This window comes from Abramis brama (assembly GCF_963993115.1).
Source record: "Abramis brama genome assembly, chromosome: 1".
Taxonomy (NCBI): Eukaryota; Metazoa; Chordata; class Actinopteri; order Cypriniformes; family Leuciscidae; genus Abramis; species Abramis brama.
This window is the reverse complement of record NC_139963.1, coordinates 38505680-38528302: the sequence shown is the minus strand read 5'-3', so window position 1 is coordinate 38528302 and position 22623 is coordinate 38505680. Positions and strand designations below refer to the sequence as shown.

Here is a 22623-nt window from a genome sequence, read left to right as displayed (position 1 = left end):
GGGTAATTGAGAATGAATGAGAAGAGGCAATGCCTCTATCCCGCTATGATTGGATATGATAGATTATGATTGGTTTGTGCAGTAGCCTAGATCCCGTATCTTGTTTACTTGCACATTCCATGAATGAGTCTGAATTAACAAAATGATGACGTTAATGGGAAGACTAATTAAAAAGTAAGTAAACAACTCAACAACTTAGATATCACCGCTTTATGTCACGTCAAAATCAAGCTTGAAATAACCTGTAAACATGATGACTGTGGGTTTTTTAATGAGCAATCAGCTTGGTGAAGTTAAAGGTTCATCTTCGTGTCTGTGACAGACAGTGTTTATCGAGCTTCATGACTGATGAAAATAAGTTGACTTTTAAAAAGAACAGCTGAACATCAGTTCACAACTAAAATAATTTGTTTAAATTGTTTAGTTATTATTGGAATAAAAACAACACTAAAACAACACTACTTAAAACACTAACATTGATGAGATTTATACTTAAAAATAAATAAAACAATACTGATAATTTTTTGATGTATTGTAAAGTTATGTTTAATTAACCAGGAAAATGTGACAAAATTAAGTTTAACTGGGACATGAATTTACATGTGATTTATACAACAACAACGAAAAAACCCTGAATATTTTGCCTCCTCATTTCAGAACACCACTGCACGCCACTGACACATTTAAACTATAATTTCTCATTACAATCAGTGATTCCTAAATGGTTATTATATGCAGTTATACTAGACACAGAGAAAATAATTCATTTAAAAATGAATGGATGTCGGGAGTAAAAGGTCTCTAAATGGCAATCAGTATTTATGAAACGTGACTGAGAAAAATAATCGATGCCACCTTTCCAGAGACTTGGAAAGGCATGAATTGCTTCAATGGCGAGGATGTGTGTAGAGCAGTGTTAATGATTTAATTTGCATTGCAGAACTGCCATTTGCATTGTGCGTTAATCTTATTTAACCAGCTACTCAAAGATGGCAATCAAAAAGGTTACTGTAAGAAATCCCTCAAGACACACAAATGACTCTAAAAGCTTCTGAGGACAGTCTTGTATTCGACATTATTACCAAAAGGCAGATTGATGCATATGGTTCCAAAATCCCATTGTGTCATGAAATGCATAGAGACTATTACTATCCAATTAAATCTCAAGAAAACGTGAGCTGTTTTCCCATGAAATCAAGTTATCACAATGCTAGTGGTTGCTAAGGTGTTCTGAGTGGTTGTTAAGCCATTTTTTGTGGTTGCTATGGTGCGCTGATTGGTTGATGGCTAGTTACTACTAGCCCATTTTCAATCTATATGCAAACCCCTACAGATGGCTTTTCCAAACTCATAACTTAAATCAAGTGGATAGGTTGCTATAGGTTGCTTTGATAACAATCTGCAAGATTTAGGCACAATTTATATCTGTAGCACAAACATGATGAGTTGCATAACAGAAATTGTAAGATTTTTGAAAAATCCCACAGTATGAGCAATAGTAATTGCCTTAGCAATTATTGTGTCAGTTTTAGTAATGACACAATGGTTTTGGGGTTTCATTTTAAATGCATACAGCCAAAAATTTTAAAATATTCAACTAAAATAATGAAATAAAACCAGTAATTACCAAGAAGTTACACTTTAGAAATCTCCTCATGCAATTAGCTGAATAACATCTTAAGTGGGTTTCTGCCTCTCCACTGACAGGATTTCCCACTAATAGTTTCTAGCCAGTTTCCTTAAAGGCTGTAAAATCATGCTGAAAATATTCATATTCATAATTGTGCTGACCCGTGCAAGAGCCTGGAGTCCAGCCAGCGTTTCCCCATTCACATCAGAACAGCATTGACAAGCTCACAGAACCTAATTCTACAATTCTCACGGGAATGAGTGCACTGAGAACACCTTACCAAGTTAATGTCAGTGTGATTAAACATTACCTTTGTTAGGAAGAATACATAATTAGCATGGAAAATCTCCTGCTTTAATCTCATTTCAATGAGAGGAGGCTTATCAAATTCAGGGCAAGCTATTGCTTCACCTTTAACATTCAATGTGGGGCATTTTCCCATCGGGATAATAGCTATGGCTATTAGCTTCCTCTTAACAACCCAATGAATCCCATGGCCTGTGCTATAGGCAGCAACCTTGGAGCGAATCTGCTAAATCTGATATATAAATGAGTACCATCCCATTTAAGCGGTTTCAAACCAGGTATGACCAATACAGAACATCTAACCATTGCTGCCTCTCATTTCAGCAAATGGGAGTTAGCCTATAAGCCAATACGCATGAACCAAAACCTATAGACCTTATTCACAGCTAGGCCATATTTGTTTGCATTTTTAACAGGAATAAAAGCGAGGCTGTGAGGGATAGACATACATCTCTTCAGTGGGCTGTACTGTTAATGTGTTTTTAGATAGTTCTGCTAACAAAACACTGCAAAAAATATATTTCCAAGATATTTCAGTAGACACACACATACACATGCACGTCATGCACATACACATGAACTATGGAAATTTTTAAGTGATCTAGGAGCTTTATAATACAGCTTTTTAAAGTGGATGCCATTGAAACACGGCAGCCTCCCTTTCATACCTGTCATGGTGCTGCTCTGAATAAGGTCTATTCTCAGTGGCGGAACTAGAGTTTTATACATGGGGTGGCCAGGGGGTGGCCACTGCTACTTTCGGGGGTACACAGTACACACACACACACAGTGGAAAAGCTTATGGAAGGAATTGGGTCACTCTGTTTGTGTTTATAAGTGTTGAACATCCAAAATATTTGCAGAAAACAAAGCTTAAGCACCAAGGAGATAAGATACCGCATGTGTCTGTTATGTACTGCTGCGTTTATTTACAAAAAAACTCACATTTACAAAAAAAAACTGTTTTTTTCATTGTACTTGAAAAATGTAAACAATTGTATTGCCCATCAATATAAAATCTTATCCTAGGAAGATTTAATACAACATAATTCTTTCTTTATAATAATTTATAATTATTCTTTCTAATTATAATTATTTTTTTTGTGTTCATTTTTGGGTGAACTATCCTTTTAATCTGGCAAAATCATCTCAACTTAAATTCCAGAATTGGGTATGTGATTGACTGCCTGTGTCTGGTAGATGCTCTGACCTGTTGCTGGTCCTGAAGTCTGACCACACTGACTCTGACTAGCCAGTGGTGATCCAAGGGCTGGGGTCTGTTTGCACCTGATCTGCCTGTTAGTCATTTTAAGCCAAAATGGGGGTCAACCTTGAACAAATTGCAACAGAAGCAAAGTCAACAGAAGCAAGAGATTGGGTTTGGGACTGGATCTGTGGGACTGTTTCTGGGGGACGAGTCTGAGGGAAGAACAGGAGACAATGGTAAGGAGAATGCAAAGGACAGAAGGTAAAATAAAAAGTGAATCCCCAGAAACAGTTTTCGAAACTTTCCCCTAATGGGATTCTTCTAGACTTTTTTTCCTTACTCAGGACATATTGAGGATACAAAATTATTTGAGTTTGCTTCTGTTGCAATTTGTTCAACCTTTTTTCATAAAATGACTGGACTATGTTTGTGCTTATTTAAAAAGTACTCTGATATCTCTCTTTTTCTTTTCATGTTTAATTGACCCTGTTCAAAAATATGACAAATTTAAAATATGATTCCAATCATATTTATATTCTAATCATCATCCAATTACCAACATTTTTATCTTAACTCTTTCTCGCAGTAGCCTATAAAAAAAATGGTGTTTTTGGTAATTTTCACAATTTCATGGCACCCCAGAATATTTTGTATGAATATCTGAACATACCAAAAGAATGAACAGACAAAAAAAAAATTTATTCTAGCTTTGTGCGTCTTTTTTTATCAACACTTGAATGTTGGCAAGTTTCATAAAAAGCAACATGAGCAAAAAGCTGAGAAAATCGCATTTTTATCAAAGACTACATCTAGATCAGATTCATAATGATGATCAAAGCACAGTAGATCGAGTCCATCAACACCCTACACCCATAAAGCTTCACAGTCCTATAGTGATCGCATTATGATATCGCTTGTTTCTGCTCTTCTTTGCCTGCGTTTTGATCTCCTATCCTCACATTAGCTAGAACATTTGTATACTGTAACGTACACACGGCAAGGTACTGCATATGCGTGTATTAGGCCTAATGTAGGCTATTCGGAGCAAACCACCCTGATGCTAAACCTTAAAAACTTACTTCAAATATGATGTTTTCTTATTCGGTGAAGTTCGGTATCTTGCAACCATCTCTCGTCCTCTGCTCGTCCGTTTGAAAACTGCGCGGGCGCGCGCGCTGCCGGCGAACGTAATTTTTTTTTTTAAATCAGCATCAGCAACTGCCAGTAGCAAATAAAATTTTGGGGTGGCACCCGGGGTGGCCAATCGCATGTCAGGGGTGTCCAGTGCGCACCCCGGACCCCCCTCTGGCTCCGCCACTGTCTATTCTGTAAAACAGGTCGCATCGCTTCCGGTTTAGGTCTTTTTCGTTAAATGTAAATCTGTTTTACTCAAGATACCTTCAAAGGAGCAAGCAAAGATGGGTATAACCGATGTCCAATGCACATGCAGATATCTAAAAGTTTATTTCCATGCAGAGGCGTTATGTGCAAACATGATGGTTATTGTAGTTCTAGACTAAATGTGAGCGTGCATTTCCTCATCTCACTTGCAAAAAAAAAAAAAAAAAAAAAAAGGATTCAATATTCCTTAAAAAATGAATAAAATCAGTGAAATGCAGAATCAGAATACTATGTAATATCCAATAAGTAAATATGTTAAATAAAACATTCATTTTTATGCCTTTAATCTCACTTTATTGACCAATGTACTTGCTTCTGACCTTCGATGATTCCGTTAACTATAAGCAAAAATGACTATAGATTTTTTTTTTTTTGGTAAAGTGTTAAACTTTTTTCTCCTTTTTAGTCTTTTTTGCTGAGAAATCTTTAATGATTTCTATAAAATACATGCAAGATGCACATTTACAAGACTGAAGCAACTTGGATTTACTTGATTATTCATATAATCAAATACACATATACAAGACACAACAGGCTTTTGGGGAACAATAATTTGCCAATCTAATTATGCTAATTATCATTGAATTGCACATGAGCTATAAAAGCCTGATGTATGAAATATGATACTGAACAAACACAGAAATTTGTCTAGATCTCTAGATAATTAAATTTTCAAAATAAAGTTGCACCCTAGACGTTCAAATCAAAACCACACAATTATTCGACATCTACTGCACTGACATACAACCCAGACAAATTCAACCTCGTGATTCAATTAATTCCAGTCACATAGAAATATTCAAACATAAAGTGACCATGAACCATGAGAAGACCTTCAAGCACGGATTGAAATCAATCCATTCATGGTGTGAAGCATGTGGAAAATGTACCTGCAGTCACGACTGGCTTTGTATAAACATTTTTATTTACTCTATACACTTACATGAACAAAACACCATATAAACACAAAGAGACTGATGCAGCGGTTAACTAACCATTTGATTCAGAGGCCTTGTACGCAAGTCTTTTTTTTTCTTTTCTTTTTTTTTCTTTTTGTGAAACACAGACGGCCGAGGCAGCACAATGCTATCATACTGAACGGTACATGCTTAGTACACTGCCTGCATCAGGAATGGAAATCTCTCTATAGACACTAACTCAAAGTAAAGAAAGTATAAAAGTATCATTTTACAGCAGTTGAAATACTGACATTAATAGCAAGTTTTAAATCATTAAAACCATGAAAGAGACTAAGGAGGCCAGTCTGAAAAAAAAAAAAAAAAGATTAAGCGAAACAAAAGTTTTAGGCTCATGCCTCTGCATCTGTGGAATATCATTTCTTCTGCATGTGGATGTTTGTGCCTTTTTTTTTTTGCAAATATGTAGCACTGTTACCAAGCAACCCCACCCATCATTAAAAAAAAAAAAAGAAAAAAGAAAAGCCACACGTCACACAACCTAGTGTGAACTCCTCTGCTGTGGATTTGCCCAACTGGTAAGGGGAAAAAAGTAAGAAAAAAAGATTTATACAAAAGACCAAATTTAAAATTTCCAGGAAGAGTTTGTTAGGATGAACATCAGTGGATTGACAATGGCACAACACATTCATTTCTTTAAGCCCAGCAGTAAATAAGTATGAAGTGGATATGAATTGAAAGGTGGGGGGGTGGGCTGTAACAGGGGTGAGGAGACCTGGTCAAAACCCATTTCCATTAAGTGAGAAATCTTGAGGTTTACGGCGAGAACTTTTTGGCTTGTGCTCTGACCCTTTTTTCATACTCCACTCTGTTTTGGCTGAAACAGAAATGCAAACACAAGATTCATAAAGGCAATATGAATTTCAGTCTCAATAGGCAAGACTATATTTGAAGGTGCGTACCAGTAAATTGTGTATGCCTCAGCCTGTGCGGGATCCTGAATATTTGGTTCATTAAGGAGTTCTTGGATTCCTAGCAAGATCTAAAATGATATAAAAGAAATTGTGGTGCTTCATGAGATAATACTGCCCTCTTCAGGAATGCACTGAACATTTGGCTTATGGAGATTTTAAAAATCACCCCACAAACCCATGCAACATTTGCGGTTCAAATCTTCTAAAACAAAAACAAATCCATAATTTGAATACAAAAATGAAACTACAGTTAATCCTTAAATTGATCTTGAACTACACGTTGTTATTGGATATACCAATTAAATGGACCAATGCATCAATTTTAGGGATGTTCATTTCGGTTTTGCTTTTTTACCCCTGAATGACAACTGACGCTTGTTAACAGATCATTAACCGTCAACTGACAAGACGGTTAAATTAGAGTTAAGTTAAATTAGAAAGAATAAGTATCTGTGATACCTAAATGGTTTAGTTGTACGTGCACAAATAGGCCACATACACTTCAGGAGTGACAACCGCATTTAAATGCGGGAGCGAGTCAGTTACCATTCCATGCATGTACGGACACGACTCCCGGAACTGCGATGATTGACACCGGGGTAACCATAGCAACGTTCTGACGACTAGTCTTTGGTCTCCGCTATTCTGACCAAAGTAACATTACAGCGACAAAAGACCCGCTGTGTTCAGCAATTTTAACGGAAGCAGTCGACGGAGGCCTCATGTTTTGGTTATGTTTGGAAACGCTGCTACACAGAGTGCGCTCTTGCAGTGTTGCCATGTCCACGCATTATTGGCATTTTGGGGCTTGTTTAAAGGGGTCATATGATGCAATTTCTTGTTTTCCTTCTTTAGTGTGTTATGTAGCTGTTTGTGCATGTATAAGATCTGCAGAGTTACAAACTCAAAGTGTCAAACCTAAAGAGAAATTCTTTATAAAAGTTAAGGCTCAGCCACGCCTTACTGTACTTAAAGCGGCGTAACTTTATTCCCACCGGCGCCGCCATGTCGTGGAGACACTGTTTTTCGTAGCGAAAGCCAAACTACTTTGTTTGGCCTTCCAAAAGAGGACACAATTAGAAAACAGTGCTTAAGCTTTATTTACAACACTGTTCCAGAACAATACAACTAAAAGTTTCGACTGTGTGCTGCGCATTTTTCTGGAGGACTGTTTCCAGAACCTGCAGGAGTACAAGGCAGGCTGTGCACAAAGGCTGATTTTGAAAAGTGGAGTAATTCCATCTTTGCATGTACGTTCTGGCGCTTCCGACTCAAAGACACAGCCTGTAAGTATGTTCTCATATTTTAAGAATTTGCTACTGACTATTCAAATGCGAGTTTTGAGCAGTATAGAGTAGCGCTTGCTTGTCGTTTCTACGATCAGAAATGCAGATATAGTTTTATGTTTACATAGTGTTCTCCCCAATTCGCACTGGCAAATTTGATTGATCAGCTTGGTCATCTGCATTTTCTGGTTCAGAATCGGGCTCGAATTGATAAGGTAGTAACGACATTATCAGCTGTCATTATTGCTTGGGAGCTGATGTTCCAAATATGGTAAGGGGCGTGCCACTTCATCACTTAAGGTTTTTGGGCCAATCACAATGTACTGGATCGCTGGCCAATCAGAGCACACAGTGATTTTCAGAACAATGAACTTCATAAAAAAAAAATCTGTGTGTTTCAGAAAGGCAGGTTCAGAATCAGAGGAGCAACAATAATGTACAGTATGTGTAAAAATTACTTTTTAACCTAAAGCCACGTAAACGCATTGCATTAAAATGTTCTTTTTAGAACCATCATATGAGCCCTTTAAGTTTGGCTCATAAAGCGATCAAGTTTATGGAGTTATTAGGGTGTACATATTTCGGTCTTATTTTCAGAATAAAGCATTTCAATTTATTTCATGGGCTTGCTGCTCGTAGGGCTTTCCCTGTGATACAGATGAGAGATCCATCTCTGATGCATGTTAAGATACGCATCAAAGATGTACCCCTTGTCTGTCATCTCTCATCCCACGTCATTAACAACTAGTTGTTCGATTCGGTTCCGTACACACTGCGCAGAATTTTTGTGAATGCGGTTGTCACTCCCATTAATTACTGAACTGTCTGTACAGAACTGGATTAAGCACTAAGGTGAAATGACATGTGTAGTTCAACCATGCAGCAAACGTTTTAAAACACCTTGAAAATTACTTAAATTTTAAACCATTTACTGATATTATTAAAGGGTTAGTTTGCCCAAAAATAAAAATTCTGTCATTATTTGCTAACCTGCATGTCGTTCCAAATCCGTAAGACTGTCATTCATCTGAAATAAAATCTGAGAGATTTATGTCCCTCCATGGACAGCTATACAACTACCACCTCAAAAAAAAAAAAAAAAAAGAATAAATAGATTGTAATATATATTGAGTGGTTTAGTCAGTTTTCTGAAGAGACACGATCACTTTAAATTATGAAAAGATTGAATTTATTCACATGATCACTGAGCATAAACAGAAACTCAACCGTACTTGCTTGACGCGCGAGAACAAGCCTCACTGGTTCTTGCTGAAACTCAAACGTGCTGCGTAACACGAGAATGAACCTCATTGGTTCTTGCAGAAGCTCAAACGTGCTGCGTAACACGAGAATGAACCTCATTGGTTCTTGCAGAAGCTCAAACATGCTGCGTAACACGAGAATGAACCTCATTGGTTCCTGCTGAAGCTCAAACGTGCTGCGTAACACGAGAATGAACCTCATTGGTTCCTGCTGAAACTCAAACGTGCTGCGTAACACGAGAATGAACCTCATTGGTTCTTGCAGAAGCTCAAACGTGCTGCGTAACACGAGAATGAACCTCATTGGTTCTTGCAGAAGCTCAAACGTGCTGCGTAACACGAGAATGAACCTCATTGGTTCTTGCTGAAGCTCAAACGTGCTGCGTAACACGAGAATGAACCTCATTGGTTCCTGCTGAAGCTCAAACGTGCTGCGTAACACGAGAATGAACCTCATTGGTTCCTGCTGAAGCTCAAACGTGCTGCGTAACACGAGAATGAACCTCATTGGTTCCTGCTGAAGCTCAAACGTGCTGCGTAACACGAGAATGAACCTCATTGGTTCTTGCAGAAGCTCAAACGTGCTGCGTAACACGAGAATGAACCTCATTGGTTCTTGCAGAAGCTCAAACGTGCTGCGTAACACGAGAATGAACCTCATTGGTTCTTGCTGAAGCTCAAACGTGCTGCGTAACACGAGAATGAACCTCATTGGTTCTTGCAGAAGCTCAAACGTGCTGCGTAACACGAGAATGAACCTCATTGGTTCTTGCTGAAGCTCAAACGTGCTGCGTAACACGAGAATGAACCTCATTGGTTCCTGCTGAAGCTCAAACGTGCTGCGTAACAAGAATGAACCTCATTGGTTCTTGCTGAAGCTCAAACGTGCTGCGTAACGAGAATGAACCTCATTGGTTCTTGCAGAAGCTCAAACGTGCTGCGTAACACGAGAATGAACCTCATTGGTTCTTGCAGAAGCTCAAACGTGCTGCGTAACACGAGAATGAACCTCATTGGTTCTTGCAGAAGCTCAAACGTGCTGCGTAACACGAGAATGAACCTCATTGGTTCTTGCTGAAGCTCAAACGTGCTGCGTAACACGAGAATGAACCTCATTGGTTCTTGCAGAAGCTCAAACGTGCTGCGTAACACGAGAATGAACCTCATTGGTTCTTGCAGAAGCTCAAACGTGCTGCGTAACACAAGAATGAACCTCATTGGTTCTTGCTTGAGCTCAAACGTGCTGCGTAACACGAGAATGAACCTCATTGGTTCCTGCTGAAGCTCAAACGTGCTGCGTAACAAGAATGAACCTCATTGGTTCTCATACGTCAAGCATACATGCTTGAGCTTCCGTTTATCATATCTGATGTGTGCATTGATGAATTTTTCATGTGAATAAATGCCTAAATTAAATTTGTTCAACATATAAAGCGATCGTGTCTCTTCAGAAAATTTGGACTAAACTGTTCAATTCATATAGATTAGTTTAACGATCTAAAGCATCAAAGTGGTAGTTGATTAGACTGTCACTGGAGGGACAGAAATCTTTCCGATTTCATTAAAAATATCTTCACATGTGTTACGAAGAGGAACTAAAGTCTAAGACGACCCAAGCTCCACAGCTTACCTGCTTGATTGTAATGGCAGGCCTCCAGTCTTTGTCTTCCTCTAAAATAGACAAGCATACGGTACCAGACGGATATACATTCGGATGGAATAAAGGAGGCTCAAATTTACCTGTAGAAGAAGTCACATTATAAAAATCTGGCATAATTAAAAACACAATGTGCATACAAAGTACAGATAATGGATTAACTCCACTAGACATCTGATTTACACTTTGGTGGAGAGGAAGGATAGTCATCCTTGAACAGCATCCGAAGTTTGAACAAGCCTCCCTCCCACGGTGTCTGAAAAATGAAAAAAAGTACTTATTTACTTAAGTCCCCCTGTGGAAAAAAAATCCAGCTTTTAAAATGTTGATTATGTCTACGTGCCATTTTTAATATGAATTTGCACATGGTTTGTCTTAAACCATAAGACAACCATTGCTGAGTATTTACTCCTTAAAACTGCAGTGAACCAAAGACAGTCTCAAAAACGCAGTTTGAAATCGCTGGTGTTTCTGACGTCACAAAGTACCTTGTAACCAATCAGGTCAACGTGCGATGGTCAACGAGTGGATCTCTGAGCTGGTGTGACTGAGGGCTAATTTGAATATTCATAGAACCACGTATACTAAATGAGGCAAGGGTGTAGAGTTACATTCAAGCTATTTCAAAGCATGAAGAAATTTGTTTTCAAATAATTTTTTTTTTTTTTTTTTTTTTAATGTGTCATTTTGGTGATCAAAGATGAGTTAAGGGATAAAATTGACTACAGGGGGACTTTAACATTTTGTTTTCCAATCATACAAATGACATTCTGTACTAGCTGAAAAGACAAGAATTCACGGGAGCAGCATTCGATATGATGTACATATCAGACATAAACAGTTATGCGTGCCTGTACTGTAAACATTGAAATGGCACTTACTCCTTTTTTCCCTGGGATGGCACACTCCCAATTCATCAAGTTCATCGTTCCATCAGGGTTTTTTGTCGGTACGGCTACAAAACCCTGTTTAAAAAAAAAAAAACAAAAAAAAAAAAAAGATTTTTTTTTGTTTGAAATCCTGTGGGTGGCTGCAAAAGTTTCAAATGTCAGACTCTAGAATCTTTTTAATCTATAGTCTCATTTCTGCAAGCACACACACCCCAACAGTTTCAATAGTGACTTCTCAGCTGAATAAATTAAAATAAAAGCAACATCTTAAAATAACACCTCCAACACAGATGGAAAGCACTCCCCTATAGTAACCCATTTGTTGCTTTCCCCCCAAAGGTTAATACTGAAGCTCTAAAAATGTAATAAGCTTCAAAAAAAAAAAAAAAAAAGGGGTGATTTGGAACTGACAAAAAGATCCTCCATGGTTCTGCACAAATCTGTTGCTTCTCAATCATTTAAAAGTAAAACAAAACCCATCTCGCTCTCTTGATTTCTATATACTATATAACATCTGTGATCGGAAACATCATACTTACAAAAGGATGGTCTTTCCGCCAAGCCTTTCGTTCTTGTGCGAGACGACTTAACGCTATACCAGACATGACTTGCGGCCCACTTAATGATTGAAAACCTGGAAAAAGGAACAATATTTTCTCATCAAGCAAGATCCACGAATCTGTAAAACTATACACAGTCATTATGCAGTTTTCTTCCTTATTTACTATCAATATTTAACTCGATGATAATAACAACCCTTTAGTTATTACGATAAAGAATTATGGGGGGGGCAATACCATTCATCAGGATTTGCTTCCATTTTGACCTTTAAATTAAAAATAAACAAATTGTTAGGCTGAAACTAACATTAAAAGGTAAACCTTGAAACTACACTGGGTTCATACAAATGAGGAAATGTCATTAGAGTATGAAACATATCTAGGGAGCTTTTGATATTGATTTCATAAGAACATACAGTAGTGAAACTGTAGCGGTGGTGATACACACTGTTGTTTATGGTTCTAGTACAGAATAACTACACATTTCCCTATCTCTATCAGTAAGAGATGTATGATCGGACAGAATCAAACAAATCCTGGTTCTCTCAACCTAAGGGTCCAGCATGTGTGACTATGTACTGTATTAAGGAAATATGTGCTAATTACATCAGCAGTGATAAGCTTATTACGTTCAAACATCTTAATCATTTGACTGATCAGGTTGTCCAATAATCCATTTCTAAAACTTATTTACACGTCCTCTGGGGTCTATAAAATGACAAATATTGCGGATCTCTCTTCATTTCGATGAAGTTCAAAATAGACAAACATCAAGATGGTTTCATGATTAATTACTCTGAGGGTTTGATCATCATGAGTCAAAGGGAGCATGATTCACAGTGTTTACATCTTTTTTTTAAAGGCAGGGTAGGCGATTTGCTCCAGAAACATTTTTGCGCAGCTGGTTGAAATTCTCTTCACATTCTGATAGCAATCGCTAAGTTAAAGTGGTCTAAATGTATGCATGTATATGTACCATCTGTGGAAGGTGTAGAACCATTAAATGTTCACCCCATCGTTGTATTCGGTCCAAAAGCAATGACACGATGTCCCACCTGCCTGTCGCATGTAGGCTATTTTTTCGCAAGTACTCCGCTGCTAGAGCAGAGCACATCATCAGCGCATTTCATGGCATGAGTTAGACAGACGTCAGTCACCGAGCACTGCAACCGAAACAGCAGCCACCTTTTACAGTTCCTCCTGAACCAAAACAAGCTTATGTTGTGTTCCTGCCATAACTACCGTAATTTGGATGGTAGAGAGTGACCTGCGCCGCTTTACTAGGAGCGGTTTTTTTTATTCCATATTGAGACGACTAACGATTAACCGGGAACGGAAAAAAGGGTTGATATTTGGTTCTCTGTATCAGGTTGTTACTTGGTTTTTGAGACTGCTTTTAAAATAATAATAATAATAATAATGTGCACTTGCAGTCAATTATAAGAAAGAGGCGGAGTTTAAGCAGACGAAATGATTGGAGAGGTCCAGCATACATCACTTGTGGTTTCACCCAAATATCTAAGTGGCATTGATTAAACCGTGTTTTTTTTTTTTTTTTACTTTGAAATGTTTTTGCATGAAATGACAATCTATAATAGTGCGGTGAGATGATAATGTATAAATGGAGAAGTGAGAAAATTAAAAATGAGCAAGGTTTTCATAAACGCATGCGGAAATGGTTGTGTAATCCGACCCAACTAATTTAAGTGTCAAATTAAGGGGCCGTTAACTCTAATAAGAGGAGTTGATAAACATGATCAAACAAACAAATTAAATAAATCGCTGAAAAATAATTTGCTGAAAATTAAAATCTATAATGAAAGTGTATAGTAAAGTTATTCGCTGAGAGAACAACGCATAAATTAAGAATTCTATAAAATAAACTAAAAAGCAAATTACTCAGGGTTTCCATAGTTGGCACAATCGAAACAACTTATTATAATGAATATACTACCCTACTATGTTTGATTAGAGTAAAGAGCAATGAGCAAATAAACCGGATTGAATGAATATACCTGTCAGATGCACATTTTTTTGCGCGATGCCGCACAACAGCATTCCTCACTGCGCGCACATAACGTTAAGCCGCTGATTGAACCAAATCACGCTTTGTTGCGATTAACTGCTCGCGTCAAACTACACGGACATAGATGTATATCTGCATGTGTGCAATTACATTATTATAATACAAGCGATCGCTGTAATTTGTCGCGTCGCGTGCAGTCTAGTTAGGCTGTTAGCCTAGCCTAGCTGGATAGCTAACAAAACCCGCAAACAAAACACCGCAAACTACAGTAAACGTCCACAAATTAACCCTGCTTTTACACCAGACATACCTCGTCAGTGAAGATGAGTACTGTACTCTATCAAGAGCCGTTTAATTGGGAATTCGCGTCAAACTCAAAGCAAAAACCTAGCGAAGTTTCCCTCCTGGAAAAAAGAAAACACAGACATTTAGCCAAGATAATTAGGACCCGTGAGTGCACACGCAGATGCCTGAATGAAACTTTCAACATGTCCATATATACTGGTTGAAATTGAATGGATTGTTTCGTATAATTACAGGCTGGCGAATTGCAAGGTAACATTATTCTCTATAAACGCAAACTGATGGGTATCACCTGAACGTCCAATTTAAGGTAAAACACGAACAGTTAATTGATTAATTAAACAATGCAGCTGATTAAAACATGTACATGTTATTGTGATTAGTTCAATAACACTGCATTTTAACTTCTCCGCTGCTTGTTTTTACCGAGTCAGAGAAACCCACTGATTTAAAGGGATAGTTCATCCAAAAATGAAAATTCTGTCATCATTTACTCACCCTCAAGTTGTTCCAAACCTGTATGAATGTCTTTCTTCAGTTGAAGATAAAGGAGGATATTTTGAAAAATGTGGGTTACCCCATTGACCTCCATAGTATGCAGAAAAAAATACTATGGAAGTCAATGCTGTCAATTGTTTGGTTTCCCACATTCTTCAAAATATCTTATTTTGTGTTCAGCTGAAGAAATAAACTCATACAGGTTTGGAACAAGGTGAGGGTGAGTAAATTACAGAATTTTCATTTTTGAGTGAACTATCCCTTTAAGATTTAAAAATTTTGGTCAGGCAGTTTTTGGACACCTAAATGTTTCTTAGCTCTCAAGCGCACATATGATTGAGGATATAAATGTGAATAAATATTGGTCTAATATTCAAAACACGGTGGGCTCTTTTTTATGCAGTACTGTAGGCTATATTACTACCATTTTACAGCACTCATACCATAATATAAAATGTCACACATTATCACTGCTTTTTCATTTTTATTTAGGCTATTCATTTACATTTTTTATACCCATGCCAAGCCCTGATTTATCTGTTTTCTGCTATATTGACCCCCCAAAATATATTCTGATGACACTGCACATTTATCCGGCCTATCGTCAACAACAGGAACTATCCTTAATTGGTCTCATAACTGAGGGCGGAACATCTGCAAATGGGATCTTGTTTTAACCACAACCACATCCTTCATGTCATATTTTCGTCACAAGCATTCTGACTGTGCATGTAGATCAGTACAAGATTGGAATAGCGTGAACGTCTGGTGGAGTAATGCAATGTGCAGCTGGTATTTGATTGAAAACTGCTTATTTTTATATTTTCAGAAAACTTTTATATTTTTGTAAACCTGTTCAATGGGAATATTATCAAGGTAAGTTTTAGAATTTCTCTACTTCTTCTTTTAAAGTCACTTTTACCTGTATTTTCCCCCCAACCTCAATCATCTATTTTTCTTATTTAATCACCATATGTTGATTATAGACTAAACAATATGATGATACACATCTTAAATGTTTGTGGTGCTTTTCTATATTTTATATGTATAAATATGTTATTATGTGTATGTATTATTAATTACCTTTTTTTCTTAAGTTTGTTGTTGTTATAACGTTTTATCTGTTTGGAAATTTAAATTAATTAAATTAAAAGTACAATATAAAATGTGGTTATATATTACCGATTTAAATGCCGTTATGTATTAAAATAACATGTTTGCTTTCTTTGCAGTTTGCATGTTGGCTCTGTACAATGCATTTGAGCAGGGCTCACCACAGTTTGTGTCATTGTTTCTCCACAATGGCTCTATGGCAAGCCATATTCTTGCTTGTTTGTGGACTTATTGAGTGCAGTAAGTTTGCATTTATTGCAATATTACCATTAAAAAAAAAAAAAAAAAGTTGCTGCCTTAAATTAAGTACAATCAACTTGGATGTTTAAGTAATTTCAACTTAAATTACATTAAACTGACTTAAAAAAAAAAAAAAGTTGAAAATGGCTTAATTTATTTTGATGAGTTAAAACAATGTAAAAAACATATGCTGTCATAACGTATTGATCATATACGTATAATTTTTTACAGTGAAAGTAATTCGTATCATCTTGTAAAATAAGTGTAAACATCCTCAGAAGGATATAGCTGCAACAGTATGATTTGCCTTGTGTCCTTTGACCTAAGCAGATGTTGCTTTGAGAAGAAACGCTGTACCGTTTCTGTAGCTCGACTGACCACATTTCCTCTCACTTTATTCTTTGCAGATGACGCTGTGTGCAGTGTGACCTGCACCACAGACTTCATCTCAAAGCTGAACTGCTCTAATTCTGACTCGGCAGGAACGGCTTCGTGTGATATTGTGGCAGATTGCAGGTACAGATCTAGCACACTGTGTTCTTACTTTTGAGAATGTGGATCTACTGAATCATTGTCTGGCCTCTGCTCATTGTTTTTTTTTAACCTGCTATTACCATTGGTCAGCGTATTGTTAAATTAGCACGTTTCATGTCTCGCAGGGATGAATATTCTGCCGTAAACGGGAGCTGCAGTATCAGATCGCCACAATCCTGGTGCACAATGGAACCAGAGGATGTGGATGGTGTTATGGCGTTATATGATACCAACTGCTCTATCATAGTAACACAAATGGCCAAACAAGGCAATATGGAGATCCCGACAAGGCGTTACTCTGAACAATTTGTTTTATACAAATCTAGTAAGTTCCTCTATCCACTTCAGCAGCAGTGTAAAAATAAGCTGCATTTACAGTGAAATCCAAATCTGAGATCCCTGCAAAAAGTGTTTTGTAGTGAAAACCCACTCTTTAGATCACAGGTGTCAAACTCAGTTCCTGGAGGGCCACAGCCCTACACAGTTTTGTTCCAACCCTGCTTCAACACATACACACCTGCAGTTTTCAAATAAGCCTGAAGGACTTGATTAGCTGATCAGGTGTGTTTAATTAGGGTTAAAGCTAAACTCTGCAGGGCTGTGGCCCTCCAGGAACTGAGTTTGACACCCCTGCTTTAGATTATAAAAATGTTTTTCAAACAAGTTGTTTGGGGAACCCAAAATGGTTCTTCTGTGGCATCGCTGCAAAAAACCCCTTTTGGGACTTTTTGTTTTTAAGAGTGTATGAGGATTTTCACAGTCTTGTAGGTTTTGTTTTTGTCCTCTTTTGCTTTCAAGTTTGTGTCAAACCTGATGATCATGTTCTCCAGCATGATTCAAGATGATCCAAAGAGAATCTTGAGCTTCAGTGGAAGAAGAACATCTGACTGGCTGTACAAAGAGTCACATGATCATCGTTAAACATACATCACTGATTAGTGACATAGAAATTGTGCAGAATCTTGAATATCGCTACTTAATTTTACATGATAACCTTCCTCAAAATCCCTTAAACCTTTTTGTTGGAACTGGATTTGAATCCCAGAAGTTTAATGTGATCTCAGACTTATTGGACTCCACTGTAATTCATCGGCCTTGTTTACTTATGTACGTTATTCACTAACACTTGTTGTGTTTTCTTTATTTATAGTTAAGCCAACGCAACCTTTCAACCTAAGAATTGCAGAAATTGATGGGGGTTTCAACCTCACTTGGAATGTGGCTTATGAAGGGGAAGATCTGTGTAAAAAATTATACTACAGAGTACGATTACGAACTAAAAGTGACCCGGATGAGGTAAAAGATCATTTTGTCCATCCATACGGAGGGAAAATTACACATATTTTTATACTTTTTTTTTGAATATGTTGATTATTCCACAGAAGGGGCAAATTTACACTACGCAGCAGAACCAACAATCCATGGTTATCATCAGTGAAAAACTCCTGCCAGGGAGGCAATATGTGGCAGACATTCAGGTTGCTGTACATCCGAGGTGGTTTACATCCATGTGGAGTGAATGGAGCAACAGTGTTGAATGGACATCCGACCCTCCAGAGACAGATCAGTACTATTTCCTGCTGCTGGCACTTCCTCTTGTGGCGGTGGTGCTGCTGGTGTACAGTGGGAAACTGTGAGTATCACTTTTATTTTTTCACAGACTGGGCTTAGACTTAGACCAGCAGTAGGTCTTAGTTAAATTAGGACATTTAAGTAGCTTTTTATAAACGTTCTTTTAGGGGGATGGTGTGCATCTTGAGACAAAACAATGGCACTGATGTATTTTAAGATATGTTTAGGCTTAAGATATGATAGGCTTAAGCTTTGTTTGTGAAACTGGCACTTATGTTCCAGTTCAGATCTGCATTTGTCAACAAAAAAAATTGCAATCTCAGTTTTAACTGTTTACTTCCCAAAGATAAAGTTCAAAGTCTAGCTCCTCATGGAGGCCATGAGGTACATTTTTAAGACTTTAGGGAATTGTACAAGCTCATACAGAAGTCACTTTGTGGGATATGGAGAAGTGAAGCAAACTCAAACCTCTCTCATTATGACTGTTTCTTCATTTATGAGTCACAGGAGTGTCTTTATTATCTGTTAGTCATATGCCTTTGAGGCTTATATTAACCTTTCAATCCATCAAGATTTAGTTCACTCCTTCTTAAAAATCTAAAAGATTATGTACTGAGAAGTTTGCCTGATATCCCACATAGTGACTGGCTTAATAAAAGACTACAGACAAGTGTGATCTTCAATTTCGATAGCGCCTTCTAAATGAGTATTCCAGTAATCGATATGACGGCACTTACCGTAAATGAATAGTCCTTTCTCACCTCCTACGTTCACAAAACCACAACAGCAGCAGATATGTTTGTGCAGACAGTCTATTTTCATGTAGGTCAAAAAACTGGAGGAAGTCAGAGCTACAAGCTCTGCAAGTGCATAAAGCTCGTCAGTTTCCGTGACAGCTGCTGTTTGCATTTGTTTTTCAGCACGTAATCATCATATGTCCAGAAATGACAGCCTGTTTTAAATGCATACACTCCAGTCGTATAACACTTTGTCTTTTTGCATGTATAGAGGGGGCATCAAAAAGCCGACCTTATGGCAGCACATCCCAAGCCCGTATGAGTATTTCAAACCGCTCTACCATACACATCAAGGAGACTTTAAGGTATGTTATGTTTCTATGTCTCTTGTGCATAAGCAGAAGTCTCTGTGCATGTAACATTAGGGGACTTTCACACATGCGACTTACTTAACCTTACTCGCAAGAGGGAAATGTGACATTTTTCAAATGAGTCAGTCTGTAGGGGCTTCAAAGGAACAGGAGGGCTCACTTAACATTTGGTAGCGATTGCGTTAAATATGAAAACTGAAAGTAGCAGTTTTCCCCTCTAATGGAAAGTACTATGAGTTCAAACCCAAACTCTGATAAGGTGGGTAGTTATAAATAGTTGTTTTTTACTAAAGGGGAATTTAGTGAATATTCCACTGGGTAGGCTAATGCGAGCTGAAAAATACTACCCTCTGTCGAAAGCTCGGAACAACAAAATAAAAAGGAGTTATTTCTTCTTGTTATTGTCCCTCGGAGCACTTCAGTAATTCTAAGATATTAATGAGGATTTCTCTGAAACATTAGCGTTTTGAAATGTGACGGTGTTGTGAACTTGCAAGACTCGAGGCTCCAGCTTTATTGAACCATAGCAGTAAATGAGGAAATCGTGGCAGCTATGTGGTGATCTTTATTTTCAAACATATTCCAGTAGGGGTCAGTAACAGGCTGTATTAGCAACTTTAAAACGTTTAGAAGGATATATTTACCAAAGTACTGTGTGAAAATAGTAGAGGTGTGTCGTGGGGGTAAGTGTTTTGATCTGCTCCGTTTTTGGTGTAAATCGCTCCGTGACACCCTGTGTATTTTTCCAACCCCCTTAATACTAAAATAGATTACAATTTGATTATAATTGATAAATAATCGTTTTATACCTGCATGTTATGTCTTTTGTTTTGTAGTTGTGCTGTTTTGCGTTCATAATATCAGTTTTTATCCGGTGTGCACAAAGCACCTGAATGCTTGAGTCAGTTTTACTTCATGCGTCTAAAAGCATTTAACGTTACTAACCATTCATAAAGATGAAAAAGCTTTTAATGAATGATGTTTGTTACCCTTTTTTTCTATTAACACATTTTAAAGTTCAGGAAATGATGATTGCGATAAGATAATCTGCACGTAGGCGTTGTTTTGAGTGCTTTGACTTTAAGCAGTGTCGGGTTTATCGGGTTCCTTTAGTGGGTTAGAAGGATCATGTGATACTGAAGACTGGAGTAATGATGCTGAAAATTCAGCTTTATCACAGGAATAAATCATTTTTAAGTTATTTTAAACCGAATGTGAAATAAATGTAGCCTTGTTGAGCATAAGAGACGTCTTTTACACAAACCTTCGAATGGTAGTTTATACATTTCACATAATCAATACAATGACTTGAATGCACCTCATTAAGATGAACATGTTTATAATTTCATAATTAAGGGGGCATTTGAGGGGGCATAATGTTAAAAATGTTAGTGATACATGTCCTAATATCATAATTAAGACAAACAACTAATTAAAAGAATGACATTCTTTAATAATAATCATTTGGCATAATTTTTTATAATTTCTCAAAAAAAAAAAAAAAAGTTAAGCAGTTTTGAAGTTGTGCTAATCAAAGTCTTGTGATGCAGGACCATTTAAAATGTTGTTTTGTATATATATTTTGAATTTTTTAACGTTTTATTTGTCATTGACCTACCAACGAATATAAGATCAAGAAGTGTATCATTTAGTAATATAGGTTAGACTGTGGAAGTGACTGTCCTGCCAATTGGCCAGAAAACTTTCACACTTCTCACATACTTGCTGTTGATCCCTCCAGTCTTTAATTTAATGTCATTTATTTTCATCATGACCAAATAAATAATTTTACTTGTGTTTTATTTCAGAGGTGGGTCGGACCAGTCCTGACGTTCAATAACTTCGATTTCCATGAGAAGAGCACCACTTTCCAAGTGCTTTGTGAGAGCAAGCAGAATGACAGCTCAGAGGAACCTAGTAACAGCAGGAACGGTGAGCAGGACTTTGGTCTGGCGGGTCAAAACTCATCAAAACTCTACTTCCTTGATGGCAACAGTAACAGCGTCGCACACTCCGGCGGACACATATCGATGGACACCGTTACAGTGTCTGGTCAGGAGGGCGTCGTGGCCGACTGGTCCGGTGACAGTCGCAGACGGAGCCTAGAGGACTTCCTCGATGACAAAGACACCAATGAGAGAGCGGCTGAGGTCGCAGACAGACAGCCTCTTGTACCTGAAGGCAGCGGGAGTTTACAGGGTTTAGACTGTGATGACTGGCATCTACAGGAGCACGACCTGGAGAACATTGAACAGGTCTCGCTGGACTCTTACGGTTCCAATGAGGAGTCCGATGATGGTTACCCACAAATGGGATTGGATTTAGATACCATAGACAGTGGATTTCTGGAGTCAGACTGTTCAAGCCCGTCGGCTTTTGATGGGAACGAGCAGATAGAGACTGATTCACTGGATGGCGTGGGAGGCTCCCATTCGAATTATGTCAAACAGTGGGTGGCTTTTACAGCAGTTCAAGTTGATGCCCACAGCACTGGAAAGTAGCTGTTCATGGGAGTTTCTATTACTACACTGAACTCAATCAACCGCAACTGAATAATAAACAGATGGTGGAAGCGTCTATAAAATATCTGAAGACATTGAATCTAATTTTCTCATAATGTGTTGATGTGAGCAGTTTCTCCTTACACTGAACTGTATTTGTGGCACAATGCCACAAAATAGACTAAATGTTAGTCAGTTGTATGATCGTTCACAGGACATTGGTTTACATTTGGCTGCAGGACAGTATGTGTGGATGCATCTCAATTGGCATACTATCAATCATGTAGATCAGAGTTTGCGCAACTAATAATCATTATCCATCACTCTAATTGTACATTTTCTGTCATGCTCTATTTTTATCTGTCAGTAAAAAAAATTTTTATGTGACATTGATATCACAAGAACTTCTGTGGCAACAATACAGAACAAAATCCCATGAATTATTCCACTAAACTATATTTGGAATGTTTCATTTTTCTCTTCAAATCGTCCCTCTCCTGGTCAGTTTTGCACTTTAAAACTATATTTCCTCCCCTATACTGCACTTCTAAATCCAAATAATTATGGAATCCCTTTTCACCTCAGAGTTAAAAAAAAAAAAATAGCAAAATGTAGTAAATGAAAGTTACAATTACAAG

General features: G+C 37.6%; 2 protein-coding genes across 2 annotated transcripts; one reads left to right on the top strand and one right to left on the bottom strand.

Moving 5' to 3' along the window:
• Positions 1-5447: 5447 nt before the first annotated feature.
• Positions 5448-14584, bottom strand: ube2ia (ubiquitin-conjugating enzyme E2Ia). Its single transcript, XM_084089480.1, has 7 exons — positions 14427-14584; positions 12070-12164; positions 11522-11605; positions 10824-10896; positions 10614-10723; positions 6424-6503; positions 5448-6338 (listed from the first exon to the last, which is right to left on the bottom strand). The coding sequence occupies exons 2-7, from the start codon at positions 12133-12135 to the stop codon at positions 6278-6280; spliced, it is 474 nt and encodes a 157-aa protein (XP_083945606.1). The 5' UTR covers positions 12136-12164; positions 14427-14584; the 3' UTR covers positions 5448-6277.
• Positions 14585-15627: 1043 nt separating this feature from the next.
• il21r.1 (interleukin 21 receptor, tandem duplicate 1) lies at positions 15628-22372 on the top strand. The gene is made up of 8 exons (XM_084117193.1): positions 15628-15793; positions 16150-16270; positions 16678-16786; positions 16930-17129; positions 17955-18100; positions 18187-18437; positions 19385-19478; positions 21293-22372. The coding sequence occupies exons 2-8, from the start codon at positions 16171-16173 to the stop codon at positions 21983-21985; spliced, it is 1593 nt and encodes a 530-aa protein (XP_083973319.1). The 5' UTR covers positions 15628-15793; positions 16150-16170; the 3' UTR covers positions 21986-22372.
• Positions 22373-22623: the final 251 nt, after the last annotated feature.

Coding starts and splice junctions, on each gene's coding strand:
- ube2ia (XM_084089480.1), bottom strand. CDS start 12,135: ATGTCTGGTATAGCGTTAAGTCGTCTCGCACAAGAACGAAAGGCTTGG. Junction 10,897..11,521: donor CCATCCCAGGGAAAAAAGGA/GTAAGTGCCATT, acceptor TTCATTTTTCAG/ACACCGTGGGAGGGAGGCTT. Junction 10,724..10,823: donor TCCTTCCTCTCCACCAAAGT/GTAAATCAGATG, acceptor CTTCTTCTACAG/GTAAATTTGAGCCTCCTTTA.
- il21r.1 (XM_084117193.1), top strand. CDS start 16,171: ATGCATTTGAGCAGGGCTCACCACAGTTTGTGTCATTGTTTCTCCACA. Junction 16,271..16,677: donor TTGTGGACTTATTGAGTGCA/GTAAGTTTGCAT, acceptor TATTCTTTGCAG/ATGACGCTGTGTGCAGTGTG. Junction 18,438..19,384: donor CTGGTGTACAGTGGGAAACT/GTGAGTATCACT, acceptor TTGCATGTATAG/AGGGGGCATCAAAAAGCCGA.